This window comes from Ammospiza caudacuta, chromosome 30 (genome assembly GCF_027887145.1).
Source record: "Ammospiza caudacuta isolate bAmmCau1 chromosome 30, bAmmCau1.pri, whole genome shotgun sequence".
Lineage (NCBI taxonomy): Eukaryota > Metazoa > Chordata > Aves > Passeriformes > Passerellidae > Ammospiza > Ammospiza caudacuta.
Window position 1 is genome coordinate 5,310,653 of NC_080622.1, and position 19,229 is coordinate 5,329,881.

The 19,229-nt window shown below is 58.0% G+C and overlaps 1 protein-coding gene across 1 annotated transcript; it reads left to right on the top strand.

Moving 5' to 3' along the window:
• The first annotated feature begins 5,229 nt into the window (after positions 1-5,229).
• VANGL2 (VANGL planar cell polarity protein 2) lies at positions 5,230-18,989 on the top strand. The gene is made up of 9 exons (XM_058821724.1): positions 5,230-5,282; positions 9,371-9,513; positions 11,238-11,499; positions 12,169-12,289; positions 14,069-14,676; positions 15,016-15,152; positions 15,719-15,854; positions 16,245-16,476; positions 17,239-18,989. The coding sequence occupies exons 3-9, from the start codon at positions 11,429-11,431 to the stop codon at positions 17,497-17,499; spliced, it is 1,566 nt and encodes a 521-aa protein (XP_058677707.1). The 5' UTR covers positions 5,230-5,282; positions 9,371-9,513; positions 11,238-11,428; the 3' UTR covers positions 17,500-18,989.
• The last annotated feature ends 240 nt before the right edge of the window (positions 18,990-19,229 follow it).

Here is a 19,229-nt window from a genome sequence, read left to right on the forward strand (position 1 = left end):
GTCCATCCAGCCATCTGCTACATCTCCTACCTGAACCACGTCCTGGATGTCTGAGGTGGCCGTCTGTCCATCCAGCCATCTGCTACATCTCCTACCTGAACCACGTCCTGGATGTCTGTGTCTGTCTGTCCATCCCTGTGTCCACCCGGCCATTCCTGTGTCCGTGTGTCCATCCAGCCATCTGCTACACCTCCTACCTGAACCACGTCCTGGATGTCTGAGGTGTCCGTCTGTCCCTCTGTCCATCCCTGGGTCCGTGTGTCTGTCCCTGCTGCCCCCATCCAAGATGGAGATCCTGCACCTGGCCAACCACGTCCTGGATGTGTGCGGTGTCCATGTGTCCATCCATGTGTCCATCTGTCCATCCCTATGTCCATCCCTGTGTCCGTCCATCTGGCCATCTGCTCCATCTCCTACCTGAACCACATCCTGGACGTGTGACACATCTGTCTGTCTGTCTGTCTGTGTATCTGCCTGGCCATCTGCTACATCTCTCACCTGAACCACGGACGTGTGACCTGTCCGTGCGTCTGTCCGTGCGTCCACCTGGCCGTCTCCTACCTGAAACACGTCCTGGACATCTGAGGTGTCTGTGTGTCCATCCCCGTGTCCATCTGTCCATCCCTGCGTCCATCCCTGTGTCCACCTGGCCATCTGCTACATCTCCTACCTGAACCACGTCCTGAATGTGTGACCCGTCCATGTGTCCATCTGTCCGTCCCTGTGTCCGTCTGTCCATCCCTGTGTCCGTCCCTGTGTTCTGTCCCTGTGTCCGTCCATCCGTGTGCCCACCCTGCCCCCCAGCCCCAGCCCTGCTCCCGGGGCTTTGGAGCAGCAATTCCGGAGGAACTGGAGCAGCAATTCCGGAGGGGTGGAGGAGCCAATCCCGGGGATTTGGGACTGCGAATCCCAAAAGGTTGGAGCAGCGAAACCCGAAAGGTTGGAGCAGCAAATCCCTGAAATATGGAAGAGCAAATCCCAGAGGGTGGAGCCGCAATTCCCAAGGGTTTGGAGCAGCAATTCCTGAGGAACTGGAGCAGCAACTCCCAGAGGGATGGAGCCGAAATTCACAGAGGAACGGAGCTGCAAATCCCAGAGAGCTGGGACAGCAAATCCCAAAAGGTCGGAGCCAGAATTCCCATAGGAACTGGAAATAGAATTCCCAGAGGAACTGGAGCAGAATTCCCAGGGAACTGGAGCAGAAATTCCTGGGCCTGGCTCCCCCTTTTCCCCCCAAACCCATCCCTCCCCCCTGTCCCTGTGCCATGAGGATATTTATGGAATTAATTTATTTATTGAGAATTATTATAATTTATTATTTATTACTATCATTACTTAGTATTAATATTATTATTAACTTATCCACTGTGTCCTTGTGCACTTTTGGGGGGAGAAGGAAAAGGCCCTGTCCCCATTCCCAAATCCCCTTTAGGACCCTGTCACCATTCCCAAACCCTTTTAGGTTTTCCCCATTCCCAAACCCCTTTAGGATCAGTTTTCCCCATTCCCAAACCCCTTTAGGGTCAGTTTTCCCTATTCCCAATCCCCTTTAGGGTCGGTTTTCCCATTCCCAAACTGTTTTAGGGTCAGTTTTCCCTATTCCCAATCCCCTTTAGGGTCAGTTTTCCCATTCCCAAACCTTTTTAGGTTTTCCCCAATCCCTTTTAGGATCAGTTTTTCCTGTTCCCAAACCCTTTTAGGTTTTCCCCATTCCCAATCCCCTTCAGGGCCATTTTTCCCATCCCGGCAGATCCCAAACCCCTTTGGGGCCCGGGCCCCATCTGGCCCCATTGTCCCCGTCACAATGGGAACTCTCGGCCCTCATTGAGATTCCGGCCCGACAGATTGGGAATTCCGGCCCTTTGTCCTGGCCTCTCCCAGCCCTTCCCGGCACAATTCCCATTTTCATCCTCTATTCCCATTTCCCCCCCGGTCCCCTTTTCCCCATTACCATTTTCCCGCCATTCCCTTTTTCTCCATTCCCATTTTTCCCTCTGTTCACTTTTCTCCCCCATTCCCATTTTCCCCCATTCTCATTTTTTCCCTATTTACATTTTCCCCATTCTCATTTTTTCCCTATTTCCATTTTCCCTCTATTTCCCATTTTTCTCCTCTTCCTATTTTTCCCCATTCCCATTTTCTGCCTATTCCCATTTTCCCCATTCCCATTTTCCCCCCATTCTCATTCTTTTCCCTATTCCCATTTCCCCCTATTCCCATTTTTTACCAAATTCCCATTTTCCCCCTATTCCTTTTTTCCCCCATTCCAATTTTCCTCCTATTCCTATTTTTCCCCGATTTCCCATTTTTGCCCTATTTCCATTTTCCCCCTATTTCCAGCCCTCCCATCCTCTCCATCTCTCAGGAAAATCCCATTTCTGGGCAAAATCCACCTGGGTTTGGGGATAAAAATCAGGAAATTGCACCTGGGTGTCCCCAGTGTCCCCCGGGATTGTCCCTCACCCTTCCATTGGGGTGTCCCCAATGTCCCCTGGGATGGTCCCCAGTGTCCCCAATGTCCCCAAACGCCGCCGGGGCAGCAGCGCCCCCTGCCGGGTCCCTCCAGCTCTGCCACCCCCCCAATTTGAGGACATCTCCCCCTGTCACCTCCCCTTAATTGGGGGACACTCCCCCCTCAATTTGGGAACCCCAAACCCCTTTAGGGCCGTGTCCCCAAACCCTTTGGGGCTCATTGTCCCCAGTCCCTTTGGGGTTCATTGTCCCCAATCCCTTTGGGGCTCATTGTCCCCAAACCCCTTTGGGCTCATTGTCCCCAGTCCCTTTGGGGCTCATTGTCCCCAATCCCTTTGGGGTTCATTGTCCCCAGTCCCTTTGGGGCCATGTCCCCAATCCCTTTAGGGCCGTGTCCCCAATCCCTTTGGGTTCATTGTCCCCAATCCCTTTGGGGTTCATTGTCCCCAATCCCTTTGGGGTTCATTGTCCCCAAACCCTTTGGGGTTCATTGTCCCCAATCCCTTTAGGGCTCATTGTCCCCGGTCCCTTTGGGGTTCATTGTCCCCAATCCCTTTGGGGTTCATTGTCCCCAATCCCTTTGGGGTTCATTGTCCCCGGTCCCTTTGGGGTTCATTGTCCCCAATCCTTTTGGGGTTCATTGTCCCCAGTCCCTTTGGGGTTCATTGTCCCCGGTCCCTTTGGGGCCGTGTCCCCTCCGGCAGCCCTCGAGGGGAGGGGCGGCCCCACAAAGGCCGGGCTGGGGCCGAGCGCCCCCTCCCAGCTGCCGCAGCCCCATCTGGCCGCGAACGACCCCCGACCCCATAAATCATCCCGGGGAACGACCCCGGCCCCATAAATCATCCCCGAGCGGGGCGGGAGCGCCCCGGGGCAGCTGCGGGGGCGGCCCTGGGACCCCCCCGGCACAGACCCCACAACAGTGGGGTCACCAGGGACCCCTCCCCACAACAATGGGGTCACCTGGGACCCCCACACACAACAATGGCCGGGTTTGGGGTTTGGGGTCGCAGCTCGGGGTGGGGCCGGGAGTTCGGCTCATTAGGGTGTGAAATAATGGGGTGGGGGGCGCTGCGCCCATTGCTCCATAAGCCCATCGCCCGCCGCCCCATAATTCCCCTCTTATCTCCCTGCCCCATAGCCCCTAACCCCGAAACACCCCGCTCTCCAAATCCCCCAAAATCCCGATCTCTCCTCGCCCCCAATCCCCTCAAAATCCCCCCAAAATCCCCCCGCCCCAAATGCCCCAAATCCCCCCGAATTCCTCCCAAAATCCCCCTGCCCCAAATCCCCCCCAAATCCCGATCTCCCCTCGCTCCAAATCCCCCCAAAATCCCCCTGCCCAAAATGCCCCCAATCCCCCAAAATCCCCCCAAAGTCCAGATCTCTTCCCGCGCCCAATACCCCCAAAATCCCCCCCAAATCCCAATCTCCCCTGGCCCCAAATCCCCCTGAAATTCCCCCGCCCCAAATTCCCCCCAAATCCCCCCAAATTCCCCCCAAATTCCCGCTCTCCCCTCGCCCCCCGCCCTAATCCCCACCCGGCCCCGCCTCCCCATTGAGCCCCACACACGCATTTCAATCCCACCAATGGCAGCGCGGCTTTCTGCGCCCGCCTCACGCCATTGGCTAGCGCTCTGGGGGGCGTGGCCAGCGCGGTCCCACCCTCGCCCATTGAGCGCCCGGCTGTTCCGGGCATCGGCCGCGCCCCCCCCGCGCTCCGCAGGCTTTGGGGACCCCCGGGTGGGTTTGGGGGGCTCGGGGGGATTTGGGGTCACTCCCATTGGGGGAAATGAAGGTGCTGGAGACCCCTGTGTGCCCCCAGAGACCCGTACTGGCTCGGGGGCTGCTGCTGGCCCTGAGCCCCCCAAAAATCCCGGCTCTGCTGCAGGCCGGGGGTCCCCAGGTGTGACCCCAGGTGTGACCCCAGGCGTGACCCCAGGTGCGACCCCAGGTGTGACCCCAGGTGTGTCCCGGGCACCCCATTTCCGCAGGCATGGGGCTGGGGTCTTCCAGCACCCCGGAACCGCTGGGGCTGAAGGTCGGGGGTGACCCCAAACCCGGGGGGGCTCGGCCGGACCCCTCCCCAGGACACCCCAAACCCTGAGGGGGGCTCGGGCGGACCCAGGACCCCAAATCCCGGTTTTTTGGGGGGAGTTTATGGGGTTCAGAATCCAACCCCAACCCCAAAACAAGGTGGGAGCAGCGGGGCTGTGCCCCACCCTGGGCTGAGACCCCTTTGGGGCAATTTTGGGGGTTCAGACTCCCTTGGAGGGGGCGGTTTTGGGGCTCTGAGACCCCTTTGGGGACAATTTTGGGGTGCGGAGACCGCTTGGGGGAGCTCCGAGCTGGGGAGACGCGAAGTGGGGGGACTCAACCCTCCTTGCCCCCCATAAAAACGGAGATTCATCCCCAAAAAACGCCGCCCCCTCCCCAAAAACGGGGAACCCTCCTCAAAAAACGGGGGACCCTCCTCAAATAACGCCCCCCTCCCTCAAAAAGCGCATCCTCACCCCAAATGCCCTCGGCCTGGGGGGGGTCCCTGGGTGTTCGGGGAGGGGTCCCCAATATCGGGGGCGTTCGGGGGGTCCGCGGGTGTCCCCCCGCCCCGAACAATGGCCCCGCAGCGGCGCCGGGAGCGCGCAGCGCAGACAATGGGGCGGGCGCGGGGGCGCTCCGGGGGGAGCCGGGCTTTCCTCCGCCTCCTCCTCCTCCTCCTCCTCCTCCTCCTCCTCCTCCTCCTCCGCCGCCGCCGCCGCCGCCGCCGCCGGCTCCGGGTGCGGGGGGGACGCGCACAAAGGTGCGGGGCGATGGTGAGTGGGGGGCGATGGTGAGTGGGGGGCGCCGGGGGGCTCCGGGGGCGTCCCGGGGGGATCCGGGGCTGCCGGAGCGGCCCCGGGGCTGGGCGGGGAGCGGGGCCGGGCCGGGGCCGCGCTCCGTGCGGGAAGGGCCCCGCCGGCCGCGGCTTTTCCTGCGCTGCGGCGGCGGCGGCTGCGGGAGCCCCGGTGGGGAGGGGGCGATGGGACCCCCCGGGAACCCCCTCGGGGCGCGATGCCGCCCCCGGGACCCCCTGGATGCGCCCGGGGCTGCGGCGGGGGCGGCACGGCGGCCTCGGGGCGCTTTGTGCCCATCGCGGGGGCACCTGCGGGGCGTCCCCGGGGTGTCCCCAAGGTGTCCCCATGGTGTGCCCGGTGTCCCCCCTGATCATCACCCGCGCGGGGTCCCCGGTGTCCCCATCACCCTCGAGGTGTCCCCCGGTGTCTCCTGTGTGTCCCCCCGTCACCTGAGGGGTGTCCCTGGGGTGTCCCCCCCGCTGTCCCCCCGTGTCCCCACTGTCGCCCCCGTTGTCCCCACGCCCTGCCCGGTGCCCGGGGCCCCCTGTGCCGGGCGTGCCCGGTGCCCCCCGGCTCCGAGACAGCCCCGGCCGGATCCCGAGCCGGTTCCTGGATCCCGAGCCGGTTCTGGGATCCCGAGCCGGTTCCCCGAGCCGGTTCCCGGATCCCTGAGCCGGTTCCCGGTTCCCCGAGCCGGTTCCCGCAGATCCCGAGCCGGTTCCGGGATCCCGAGCCGGTTCCGGCAGAGCCGCCCTGGATCCCGAGCCGGTTCTTGGATCCCTGACCCGGTTCCCGGTTCCCCGAGCCGGTTCCCGGATCCCGAGCCGGTTCCTAGAGATCCCGAGCCGGTTCCCGGATCCCGAGCCGGTTCCTGGAGATCCCGAGCCGGTTCCCGGATCCCAGCCTGGGATGTTTTGTTGTTTTTCCTTTGGGATTCTCTTCTTCCCCCCGCGGGCGGAGGTGAAAACGCAAAAAAAAACAACGAAAAAGAAAGGAAAACAGCAACAACAACAAAAAAAAGGAGATTTCGGGAAAATTCAAATCTCCTCCTGGAGGAGCCCCCGGCAGAAATCCGAGGCTGGGGCCGGGACCCAGACGGGACCCCGAGGATTTTCCCGGCGCTTTGTGAAGCTCGGATGATTTAATTAACGAACAATTAACAATTAGCGGGCGGCGGGGAGCGGGGGCCGGGCTCGAGGTGCCCCCGTGTCCCCAATTCCAGAGGGCTTGGGGACAATCCCGGCCCTCGCAGCGATCCCACGGCAGGAAGGAATTCCCGGTTTTTCCCCCGGCTGCCGGCAGACAATGGGGCCGGAGGGAGCAGCCCCGGATCCGGCTCGGTTCGGGATTCGGGATGAGATTCCCGAGAGGTTTTTATGGATTTATTGTCCGGGCGCGGATGCCGAGGCCTGGGAAGGGATTTGGGAATTCCCAAATTCGGAATTCCGGCCCGAGCCGAGGAGGTTCAGCCCCGCAGGATCCCTGGATGTGATGGAAGCGTCGCGGCGCTCCTGGATCCCGCTGGATCCCGACCCTGCGCTGCTTTTCTGGGATCCAGGAGGTGGAAAATGGAATCGGGGGGACCCCAAAGGATCGGGAGCTGCTGGAGCAGAGTTCTCATGGATCCAAACCCAAATCCTGGGAGATCCCAGCGTCCTTTGGGGGCAGCAATTGGGATTTTGGGGTTTTTCCTGAAGAAAACATCCGAATTCCCAGCAAGGACATGGATTTATGGGATGGTCCTTCCCAAATCCCATGGAGACACCTGGAAGCGGATTTGGGATTGTTGGAAAGATGAGATTTGGGATTTCTCCAGGGAATCCTGAGTGTTCCCTGGGAATTTGGTATTTCTCCAGGGAATCCTGAGGAATTCCCCAGAAATTTGGGATTTCTCCAGGGAATCCTGAGTGTTCTCCTGGAATTTGGGATGGGGGAATTTAGGGAAGGGATGGGGAGATGGGATTTGGGATTTCTCCATGGAATCCTGAGTGTTCCCCAGGAATTTGGGATGGGGGCATTTAGGGATGTGGGGTGGGAATTCCAGAATCCTGGGATATTTTGCTGGGAACTTGGGAGGATCCAGGGGGGATTTGGGATCTGATCCCAGGGAATGGGGGCAGGACAAGAGGGAACGGCCTCGAGCTGTGCCAGGGCTGGAAATTTGGGATGGTTTTTCCACGGGAAAAGGGTTGGGAAGGGGCTCAGGTGGGGTTGGATCCCCATCCCTGGAATTCGGATTTGATCCATCCCAGCTCGGACTCGGTGACCTCGGAGATCTTTCCCGGGATTTTCTGGGATTCCCACCCCCCTCATTCCCAGCCCTCCCCAGTTGCTCCAGGATGGGAATTCCGGATCCTTCATCCATCAGATTCCTCCTCTCCAAGTGGGATTTTCCCAGGAAATCTCATTCCCAGCTTTCCCAGAACCCCGGATCAGGAAGGAGCCGATTTCCCGCTTGGAATTCTCCCTCTGGAGCCGTCGGGAAGAAGCTTTTTCATCAGGAAACGCTTTGGATCTATTGGTTTTATTTTTAATTGAATTTTCACTCTTTTGGGGAACATTTGAATCCCAAACGTTGGATTTGAGGTTCCAGGACTTTGATCCCCAGAAAAATTCCAGCCTGGACTTGAAGGCGTTGGGAATGGCGAAGCCTCTCCGGCCCTGGGGGGGTTTTTTGGGGAGCTTTGATCATCCCAGGATTAAAAAATGGGAATTTTCCTCCTCCTCCTCCTCCTCTTTTGCATCCGGCTCTGGCTCCCGGCGTCTCCCAGAGCCCGGGAACCCATTCCCAGCTTTTCCTGGGCTGTGGAACCGGCTCTGCTGGAAAAGATTCCAAGAAAAATCCCTTTTTTGTTGTTTTTCACTGCTGGAACGAGAGGATGAGGAGCTCCAGGATCCAGGATTCCTGCTGGAATTCCCAAATTCCCTTTGGGATGGGGACAATACCTGTGAAACTCATGGATTCCTGGAAAATCCCGAATTTATTTTGGCTGAATCCACAGGCTGGGGACAAGAGACCTCGGAACACCTGGAAAATCCTGGGATTCATGGAAAACCACAGGAATTCTGAAAAACCCCAGGATTTGTAGAAAACCCTAGGAATTCTGGAAAACCCCAGGATTTGTGGAAAACCCCAGGATTTCTGGAAAACCCCAAGTTCACTCCAGCCGCAGACACCGGGATTTTGGGAAAACTCAGGGATTCCTGGAAAATCCCGGGATTCATGGAAAACCCCAGGAATTCTGGAAAACCCCAGGATTCATGGAAAACCCCAAGTTCACTCCAGCCGCAGACACCGGGATTTTGGGAAAACTCAGGAATTCCTGGGAAATCCCAAATCTATCCCGGCCGATTATCCAGAAGGACAATTCCCAAAAATTTTGGGATGCCTGGGGTGGGGGAATGTCCAATCGCTTTTCTGTGGTGCTCCCAAGGAATTCCTGAGCAATGGGATCTGGGAATTGGCGGGATTCGGAAATTGGTGAAAATTGAAAATTGGCAGGATTGGGGAATTGACAGGAGTTGGAAATTGGCGGGATTTAAAAATTGACGGAATTGGGGAATTGGTGGGATTTGAAAATTGATGGGATTGAAAATTGGCGGGATTGGGAAATTGGCAGGATTGGGAAATTGGTGGGATTGGGGAATTGGCGGGATTTAAAAATTGGCGAGAGTTGGGAATTTGGGAATTGGCGGGAGTGGAAAATTGGCGGGATTGGAAATTGGTGGGATTGGTGGGATTCAGAAATTGATGGGATTGAAAATTGGTGGGATTTTAAATTGGCGGGATTTGAAAATTGGCAGGAGTTGGGAATTGGTGGGATTGGTGGGATTCAGAAATTGATGGGATTGAAAATTGGTGGGATTTTAAATTGGCGGGATTTGAAAATTGGCAGGAGTTGGGAATTGACGGGATCTGAAAATTGGCGGGATTGGGTGATCGGGGAATTCGGGAGTTCGGACTTTGGGAATTTGGGAATTTTGGAATTCGGGATTTAGGAATTTTGGAATCTGGGAATTCGGGATTTGGGGAATTGCTCCCGAATTCCCGTTGTTTGTCTCCGCAGCTCCAGGGCGGCCCCCCCGTGCCCGTGCCGTGAGCAGCCCCCCATGCCCGGCCCGTGGTCCACGCCGGCCCCTCCGGAGGCTTCGGACGCCCCAAAGGCCTCGGAGAGCGCCGGGACGGAGCCGCCGCCGCCGGAGCCGCCCGGTGAGGGAGCCCGGGGAGACTGGGGGGACTGGGGATACTGGGAGGGGAGCCGGGCACCACTGGGGATACTGGGGGGACTGGGGATACTGGGAGGGGTGCCAGGCATTACTGGGGATACTGGGGGGACTGGGGATACTGGGGGGACTGGGGATACTGGGGGGACTGGGAGGGGAGCCGGGCACCACTGGGGATACTGGGACAGGATCCACCCCATTGCTGGGGGGACTGGGGATACTGGGAGGGGAGCTGGGCACCACTGGGGATACTGGGGGGACTGGGGATACTGGGGGGACTGGGATGGGAGCCGGGCACCACTGGGGATACTGGGACAGGATCCATCCCATTGCTGGGGGGACTGGGGATGCTGGGATGGGAGCTGGGCATCACTGGGGATACTGGGATGGGATCCGGCCATTACTGGGGATACTGGGGATACTGGGATGGGATCCATCCCATTGCTGGGGGGACTGGGGATACTGGGAGGGGAGCTGGGCATCACTGGGGGGACTGGGATGGGATCCGGCCATTACTGGGGATACTGGGACAGGATCCAGGCACTACTGCGGATACTGGGAGGGGAGCCGGGCACCACTGGGGATACTGGGATGGGATCCAGCCAATACTGGGGGGACTGGGGGTACTGGGATGGGAGCCGGCCATTACTGGGGATACTGGGGATACTGGAATGGGATCCAGGCCTTACTGGGGATACTGGGATGGGATCCAGCCATTACTGGGATAACTCGGGATACTGGGATGGGATCCAGGCCTTACTGGGGTTACTGGGACAGAATCCAGACATTACTGGAGGGACTGGGACATACTGGGATAGGATCCGTCCGTTATTGGGGTTACTGGGAGCCTGGGATCCAGCCCTTACTGGGGTTACTGGAGAGCCCTTACTGGGGTTACTGGGGGGACGGGAAGCCTGGGATCCAGCTCTTACTGGTGTTACTGGGACATACTGGGACAGGATCCACCCCATTACTGGGATATACTGGGACAGGATCCAGCCCTTACTGGGCCATACTGGGACCCCCCAGCGTCTCCCGGCCCCGTCCCCGTCTCCCGGGCGACGGCGGCAGCGGGAACGGCCTCGGTTTCCATGGAGATCCGTGCGGGATCATCCGGAATTCCGGACAAAGGAATTCCCCCCTTCCCCCTTTGCGCCTCCCTGACCCCTTTCCCCCTTTCCCGGGGCCTTGGAAAAGGGGCCCGAGGGGGTTTTGGGGTGGATTCGGTGGGAATGGGATTTCCATGGAAACCCGGGAGGCTGGGACGGCTCCCAGAGGCAGCTGGGGCCTCCCGGACTGTGGGGTTGGGGCGCCCAGATTCCCCCAAAACCCTGGGGAAAGGTTTGGCAGGATCATCCCGAGGGAATCCCAAATTCCCAGATTCCCAAGGGCGGGGGGGGCACAACCCCAGCTCCCAAATTCCATTTCCCTGCCCATCCCGAATTTCCTCTCCCTCCTGACCCCAAATTCCCTCTCCCTCCTGACCCCAAATTCCCTTTCCCTACCCATCCCAAATTCCCTTTCCCTGCCCATCCCAAATTCGCTTTCCCTCCTGACCCCAAATTCCCTTTCCTGGCCCCATTTCCCACCAGGCAATGGGATTCAGGGACAGGAGGGGCTCTGGTCCATCCTGGGCCATCCTGGACCATCCTGGGCCATCCTGGGCCATCCTGGGCCGGCCCCGGTGACGCTCCCCGTGTGTCCCCGCAGGTGGGCGCGTCCTTTTCTCCTGAGCGAGGCCACCCCAAGGTGACAAAATTGAGCCCCTCAAGGTGACGGTCGATCTCCTGAAGGTGCCCCTGGGCCTGAAGAAGCCCCCGCTGAAGGAGGCCCTGGCCGCCCTCCCGGGGAAGCCCAAAGCCCAAATCCTGGAGCGGCACAAGCCCCGGCGCTCCGACGCCATGGACAACGAGTCCCAGTACTCGGGGTACTCCTACAAATCCGGCCACTCCCGCAGCTCCCGCAAGCACAGGTGAGGGACCCGCAGCCCCTGTCCCCACCCTTGGAGGGTGTCCCCATGACCCCAGTCCCAAGGGAAGTCCCAGTCCCACTTTCTTCCCCCCTTTTTCCCCCCATTTTTCTTGCTTTTCCCCCATTTTTCCCCCATTTTTCCTGCTTTTTTCCTTCTTTTTCCTTCTTTTTTTCCTGCTATTTTTCCCCCATTTTTTGTCCTTTTTCCCTGCTTTTTCCCCCTTTTTTCTCTCATTTTCCCTGATTTTTTCCCAGTTTATCCTGCTTTTATTCCCCATTTTTCCTGCTTTTTTCCCAACATTTTCTCCCCATTTTTCCTGCTTTTTTCCCCATTTTTCCCCCACTTTTCCTGTTTTTTTCCGACTTTTTTTCTGCTTTTTCCCCCCCATTTTTCCCCATTGTCCCTTCTTTCCCCCCATTTTCCCCCCATTTTCCCCCCATTTTTTCCCCATTTTCCCCTCAATTTCTCCCATTTTTCATGATTTTTCCCACTTTTTTCCTTCTCTTTTCCTTCTTTTTTTCCTTTTTTCCTGCTTTTTTCCTGCTTTTTTCCCCATTTTCCCCCATTTTTCCTGCTATTTTTCCCCATTTCCCACCCATTTTTCCTGCTTTTTTTCTCCATTATTCCTGCTTTTTTCCCTTTTTTCCCCATTTTCCCCGCTTTCCCCAGGGATCGGCGGGAGCGGCACCGCTCCAAGAGCCGGGACGGGACGCGCGGGGACAAATCGGTGACGATCCAAGCGCCGGGGGAGCCTCTGCTGGACAACGAATCCACGCGGGGCGACGAGAGGGTGAGCGCGGTGGGGGGACACAGGGCTGGAACCCCCCCCGAGGGATGAGGGAATTTTTCCCGTTGGAATTTTTCCCGGCGGAATTTTCCCCGTCGGAATTCCTCCCGGCGGGATTTCCCGGCCGAGCGGTCCGGCCGGTCGGGCCGGTCCTGTGGGGAGAACGAGAAAATGAGAAAACGAGAAGGAGACGCGGCACCGGCGGCTCCGGCGCCAGGGCTGGAAAACGCCCCCGGGTTCTGATCCCCAGTGAACCCAAACTTTGAGGATTTGCCCCAAATTCCTGCCCAGATGGGACAGGGGAGGCTGCCCCGCCCTTGGTGCCCCTCGTTCCCAAATTTTGGAATTTCTCCAGCTCGATCCCGGCCTTTCATCCTGTCCCAATCCGCCCACGCCGGCGGCAGCTCCGGCGCTTTTCATGTTCCCTCTGCGGCGGCTTTTCCTGGGAATGGGGGATTTTCTGGGAATGAGGGCTTTTCCTGGGAATGGGGCTTCCGGAGCCGCCCTGGAGCGTCCCAGGCTTCGCTTTGCCCCTTGGAATGAAATCCATGGAGCTCTGGAATTGCTTGGATGGGAATCATCCCATGGGCAGGGACCCCTCCCACCATCCCAGGGCACTCCGGGCTGGAATTGGGGCTGGAATTTTCCAGCGATCCATGGAAAAAACAGGAATTGGGCTGGAATTGGACTGGAATTTTCCAGGGGTCCGTGGAAAAACAGGGAGGAATCTCCCAGTTTTCCTGGTAGGAATCTGTGGGGAAACTTCCAACACAGAAAACGAAAAACAAACCCCAAATTCCAGGAATGTCCGAGTGCCCAAAACCAGGATGAGGGAAAGACACAAGGACAGGGGTGGGAGAAAGAATCCAGCTGGGAAGGAATCCAGGAATTTTGGCACCTCTCTGGCAGGGAGAGGGGGTTCTGGAGCGGGGAAGGGCCTGTCTGGAGCCATTCCCGACAATTCCTGACAATTCCCAACGATTCCTGACCGTTCCAAGCATTCCCAAGCATTCCCAAGCATTCCCAGCCTTTCCGGCACGGGCAGCACTGCGGGGGCGTGCCGGGCGTGTTCCTGCTGGTCCTGCCAGCCAGGAAGGGTTGGCCAGGAAATCCGGGAGCTTCCCGGTCCCAAAGCTGCTCCTGCCGGAGCTTTCCCGATCCCAAAGCTGCTCCTGGCGGAGCCGGAGCTTTCCCGGAGGGAGAATTCCCAGCGGAATTCCCGGCGGAATTCCCAGGCCCGGGCTGAGGTTCCTCCACCCTGAGGGCGATGGCTCCGGGCAGCGCTCCCGGCGTGGAGGTGGGATGGGGGTTTGGGGAACAGGGAGTGAAGGAATTGGGATTGAGGGAATTCGGGAATCAATCCTTGGAATGTGCCCTGTCACCTCCCCGGGGTGGCATTTCCTGGAGATGCGGTGGGTGGGAGGTCCTGGAGGTCAGGTGGGACAGGTGGGACACGGAGCCACCCCTCAGAATGTCCCCTGGTCAGGATGACACCTGGGTGGTCGATGGGAGGTCTTGGAGGTGAGGTGGCCACAGGTAGGACTCCTTGGAATGTTCCCTGTCCCCTCCCGAGGGTGGCAATGGGGACACTCTTGGTTTGATGGTGCAAAGGATGGGAGGTCCTGGAGGTGAGGTGGCCACCTGGGACAGGTGGGACAAAGCCACCCCTCAAAATGTCCCCTGCTCAGGGTGACACCTGGGTGGTCAGAGGGAGGTCCTTGAGGTGAGGTGGGACAGGTGGGACACAAAGCCACCCCTCGAAACGTCCCATCCCCTCCCCAGGACGACAACTGGGGCGAGACCACCACGGTGGTGACGGGCACGTCGGAGCACAGCATCTCCCACGATGACCTCACGCGCATCACCAAGGACATGGAGGACAGCGCCCACCTGGACTGCTCCCGCCACCTGGGCGTGGCCCTGGGCGCGGCCCTGGCGCTCCTGGCCTTCCTCACGCCCTTGGCCTTCCTCCTCCTCCCGCAGCTGCTGTGGCGGGAGGAGCTGGAGCCCTGCGGGACGCCCTGCGAAGGGCTCTTCATCTCGGTGGCCTTCAAGCTCCTCATCCTCCTGCTGGGCAGCTGGGCCCTGTTCTTCCGCCGCCCCAAAGCCTTCTTCCCGCGCGTCTTTGTCTTCCGCGCGCTCCTCATGGTGCTGGTGTTCCTCCTGGTGGTGTCCTACTGGCTCTTCTACGGCGTGCGGATCCTGGACTCGCGGGACCGCAACTACCGCGGCGTGGTGCAGTTCGCCGTGTCGCTGGTGGACGCGCTGCTCTTCGTGCACTACCTGGCCGTGGTGCTGCTGGAGCTGCGGCAGCTGCAGCCCCAGTTCACGCTCAAGGCCGTGCGCTCGGCCGACGGCGCCAGCCGCTTCTACAACGTCGGCCACCTCAGGTGGGGACGGCCGCGGTGGTGGCGCGGGTGGATGTTCTCGTGGTGGGAATGGGGATTTTGTAACGTGGGCTTGGTGGGTGTTCTCGTGGTGAGAGCTCTTTTCTCTGGGAATTGATGGAATCACGGAATGGTTTGGGTTGGAAGGACCTCACAGATCCATGGGCAGGGACACCTCCCACCATCCCAGGTGGCTCCAACGCGACCTTGGACACTCCAGGGATGGCACAGCCACGTTTTTTCCCGGGAATTCCCTCCCAGCCCCTGCTGTCCCTCGGTGTGTGTCCCCCCCACGCATTCCCGCTCTCCCCCTGCCCCACGTTCCCGATGTTCCCCCCACAGCATCCAGCGAGCGGCCGTGTGGATCCTGGAGAATTACTACCATGACTTCCCGGTCTACAACCCCGCCCTGCTCAACCTCCCAAAATCCGTCCTCTCCAAGAAAATGTCCGGCTTTAAGGTCTATTCCCTCGGCGAGGGTGAGGTTCCATTCCCCCTTTCCCCCCTTGGCTTCCCCTTCTCCTTCTCCCCCCATTTCCTCCATCCTCATCCTCGCGGTCGCTCTCGTGGACGTTTCTCCATCCCCATCCTTGTGTTCCTCTCCGGAATTGTGCTTCCTCCCTTCCTCTCTAGAATTTTTTTGGGGGAGCTCTGGGTTCTTCCTCTCTGGAATTTTTTGAGGAGAGCTCCAGGGGTTTCCTCTCTTCCTCTCTGGAATTTTTTGGAGGGAGCTCTGTGTATTTCCTCCTTTCCTCTCCGGAATTTTTCTGGGGAGCTCCAGGGGTTTCCTCCCTTCCTCTCCGGAATTTTTTTGAAGGAGTTCCAGGGATTTCCTCCCTTCCTCTCCAGAATTTTTGGAGGGATCTCTGGGTGCTTCCTCCGTCCTCTGCGGAATTTTTTGGATGGAGCTCTGGGTGCTTCCTCTCTGGAATTTTTTGGAGGGAGCTCCAGGGGTTTCCTCCCTTCCTCTCTGGAATTTTTTTGGGGGGGGAGCTCCGGCTGCTTTTTCCGAGCTCATCCCCAGTCTGGATGGCTCCACCAACAGAGAATTCCACCAACAACTCCACGGGGCAGTCGCGGGCGGTGATCGCGGCGGCGGCGCGGCGGCGCGACAACAGCCACAACGAGTTCTACTACGAGGAGGCCGAGCACGAGCGCCGGGTGCGCAAACGCCGTGCCAGGTGAGGAAAAATCCACGGATTCCCCGATTTGGGAATGCTGTGGTGGGTTCTTTCCAGGTTTTTCATGGATGGGGATGTTCCAATTGGTGATTCCAGATCAGCCCAAGGGCAGTGGTTTGGAGGGGTTGTCAGCCGAGTTGTTTGAAACTTGGGTTCTTTCATCCGAGTGAATCCCAGCAGATCCAAGATTCCCATCCTGGATCCATGGAGATTCCTATCCTAAATCCAAGGGAGTTTCGCATCCCAGATCCAAGGGAGTTTCCATCCTAAATCCAAGCAGTTTTCTAACCTAAATCCAAGGGAGTGTCCATCCTAAATCCACGGGGTTTTTTTCCCAAATCCACAAATTTTTCCATCCCAAACCCCCGGGTTTCCCCGCCTCTCCCGCAGGCTGGTGGTGGCGGTGGAGGAGGCCTTCACGCACATCAAGCGGCTGCAGGAGGAGGAGCAGAAGAACCCGCGGGAGATCATGGACCCGCGCGAGGCCGCCCAGGCCATCTTCGCCTCCATGGCCCGCGCCATGCAGAAGTACCTGAGGACCACCAAGCAGCAGCCCTACCACACCATGGAGAGCATCCTGCAGCACCTCGAGTTCTGCATCACCCACGACATGACCCCCAAGGTGCCCAAATGGGGGTTTGGGTGGAATTAATCCCATCTGGGATGAAAAATGAGGGGTTGGAGTGAGGTGGGGTTGGGTTCTTCTCGTGGGGAACTGGGAACGGAGCTGGAGCTGCTGGAGAAGGGAATGGAGAATCCTGAGGGTGATGGAGGGGCTCAGCCTGGAGAAAAGGGGGATCCAGGGGGGATTTGGGGTCTGCCAGGGGGGATTTGGGGTCTGCCAGGGGGGATTTGGGATCTGATCCCATGGAAAAGGGGGATCCAGGGGGAATTTGGGATCTTCCGGGAGGGATTTGGGATCTGATCCCAGAGGGAATTTGGGATCTTTCAGGGGGAATTTGGGATCTGATCCCAGAGAAAAGGGGGATCCAGGGGGGATTTGGGATCTGCCAGGGTGGATTTGGGATCTGACCCCAGGGAATGGGGCAGGACAAGAGGGAACGGCCTCGAGCTGTGCCAGGGGAGGCTCAGGGTGGGAAATTTGGGAAAATCCCCCCTGGAAAGGCCTTGGGAGGGGCTCAGGGAGGTTTGGAGTGACCACTCAAGGAATTCCTGGAATTCTGGGGGACCAGGTGAGGATTGCCCCCAGCTCTGACTCGATGACCTCAGAGCTCTTTCCCAACCTGGACAATTCCCAAAAATCCCAAAAAATCCCCCAAAATCCCCAAAGCAGCACCACGGGGCTGTTTTCCCTCTAAAACAAACCAAAACCAGGTCTGGGCCACCTGGAGGTGACATCCCCGTGTCCTTGCCCTCTCCCAAGGCCTTCCTGGAGCGGTACCTGACGGCCGGCCCCACCATCCAGTACCACAAGGACCGCTGGCTGGCCAAGCAGTGGACGCTGGTCAGCGAGGAGCCGGTGACCAACGGCCTCAAGGACGGCGTGGTCTTCGTGCTCAAGCGCCAGGACTTCAGCCTGGTGGTGTCCACCAAGAAGATCCCGTTCTTCAAGCTCTCCGAGGAGTTCGTGGACCCCAAGTCGCACAAGTTCATCATGAGGCTGCAGTCGGAGACCTCGGTGTGATTGGGCCGCATTGGGATTTTTCCCGAATCCTTCCGGCTCCGAATCTCCCAAATTTGGCTCCTCTGGTGCCGCCGGGACGCGGAAAACCGGGAAAGGCGCTCCCGGCTTCGGCGCCTTGCTGGGATCATGACCACTCGTCCTTTCTTGAGGTGGCTGAGCGCCTTCTCCTCATCCTCCTCCTCCTCTTCCTCCTCATTCCCGAAATCCGGATCCTTTTGGAGCCGGAACTCAAGGGCTAATCCCAAGAATTCCCAGCTTCCTTCTTCACCAGCGTCCTGGAGCAGCTCCGGGGTCCCACCGACCTCCTGCTCCTCCTGTCCGTGTTCTCCTGGACATCTGTCCTGGCTCTGGCCTTAAACCACTTCCCAGCTTGGGATCCCAAGGGAATTTTGGAAGCGTCTCCAGGAATCCGTGGCTGCTATGGAAAAGCTCCCCCTGGTGCACCCCCAGGTTTTGGGAGCGTCCTCCTCACCTCTGCTGAATTTTTAGGAAAAACGAGCGGAAATCTGGGGTTTTTTTGGAGGAGCTGAAGGTTTTGGGAGTGCCCTCCTTGCCTCTGCTGATTTTTTAAGGAAATTTGGGATTTTTTTGGAGGAGCTGAAGGTCGAATTGAGGTTTTGGGAGGGTTTTTTTGGGTGGGTTTTGCTGCTCCTGGGGGGATCCACATCCCAAATTCCAGCGGGAGCTTCCCGGTGCCGTTGGAGCAATCCTGGATCCGTGACCCTGAGGAGCTCCATGAGATCTCAGCGAGATCCTTCAGGAACGTCCCTCAAATGAGGTGATCCCACAGAATTCCCATCGGGATGCAAAAAGAAAAAAATTCATTTTTTCGCCTTCTCCTGGTTTTGTTTCTAAGGTCGCAAATACCTCACGGATGGATTTGGGATTTTATTCCCAATTTTTTTTTGGTTTTTCTCCCCGCTCCAGCTCCCACCTCCACCCTCGTGGGGCCGGAAGTGCCGGATTTCATTCCAGGAGTTTTGGGGTCGGGTTTTGGGGTCGATTTTGTCCTAAGCACTAAAAAAGGGGGAGTTTGGAGCCAGGGGAGGCTTCCCCAGTAAGCACCAGTAGCAAAATGGGGGGACCCACCCCCTACCCGAATTCCAGGAAATTCCTGGGTTTTTTGGGAGTTTTGGGAGAAATTTTTTGGGCAATTTGTACTGGGAGCCCATTTTGGGCCATTTTCCTGAAAAAAAAAAGAAAAAAAAAGGGCGGGGATGGATCTTCCTGTTAGGGGTGGGGAGTTCTCAATTCCATTTGGGAATTTTGGGAGATCAAAATTCCCTTTTTTTGGTTCCGTTTTCGGGGTCGGGTTTGTATTTTGTTTTCCCGCAGAGCCGAGGTTTCTGTGCATGCGTGTAGAAAGTTGTAAAATGTCAAATTAATGGTTTTTAATATATAAAGAAAGCTTGGATTTTCCCGGAGTTTTGCAGTGGATCGGAGCGTTCTGGCAGTGGTAGGAATTTTTTTTCCGTTGGTGTTTGGTTGTTTTTTTGGGCTTTTTTTTGTTTTATTTTTTTTTTTTTTTCATAGAGGAACTAAAATTGTACAATTTTGTTTTTTTTTTTAATAAAATAAATCTGTTTTGAATTTTTTTTTTCTTTTTTTAATTTATTTCGGCTCGGGGGCTGTGGGGCCAAGAGTTTGGGGTTTGTGGGGCCGAGGATTTGGGGTGTGTGGGGTGAAGTCTGGGGGTCTGTAGGGACAAGGATTTGGGGGTTGTGGGGTGA

Coding starts and splice junctions, on each gene's coding strand:
- VANGL2 (XM_058821724.1), top strand. CDS start 11,429: ATGGACAACGAGTCCCAGTACTCGGGGTACTCCTACAAATCCGGCCAC. Junction 15,153..15,718: donor GGTCTATTCCCTCGGCGAGG/GTGAGGTTCCAT, acceptor CTCCACCAACAG/AGAATTCCACCAACAACTCC. Junction 15,855..16,244: donor GTGCGCAAACGCCGTGCCAG/GTGAGGAAAAAT, acceptor CCTCTCCCGCAG/GCTGGTGGTGGCGGTGGAGG.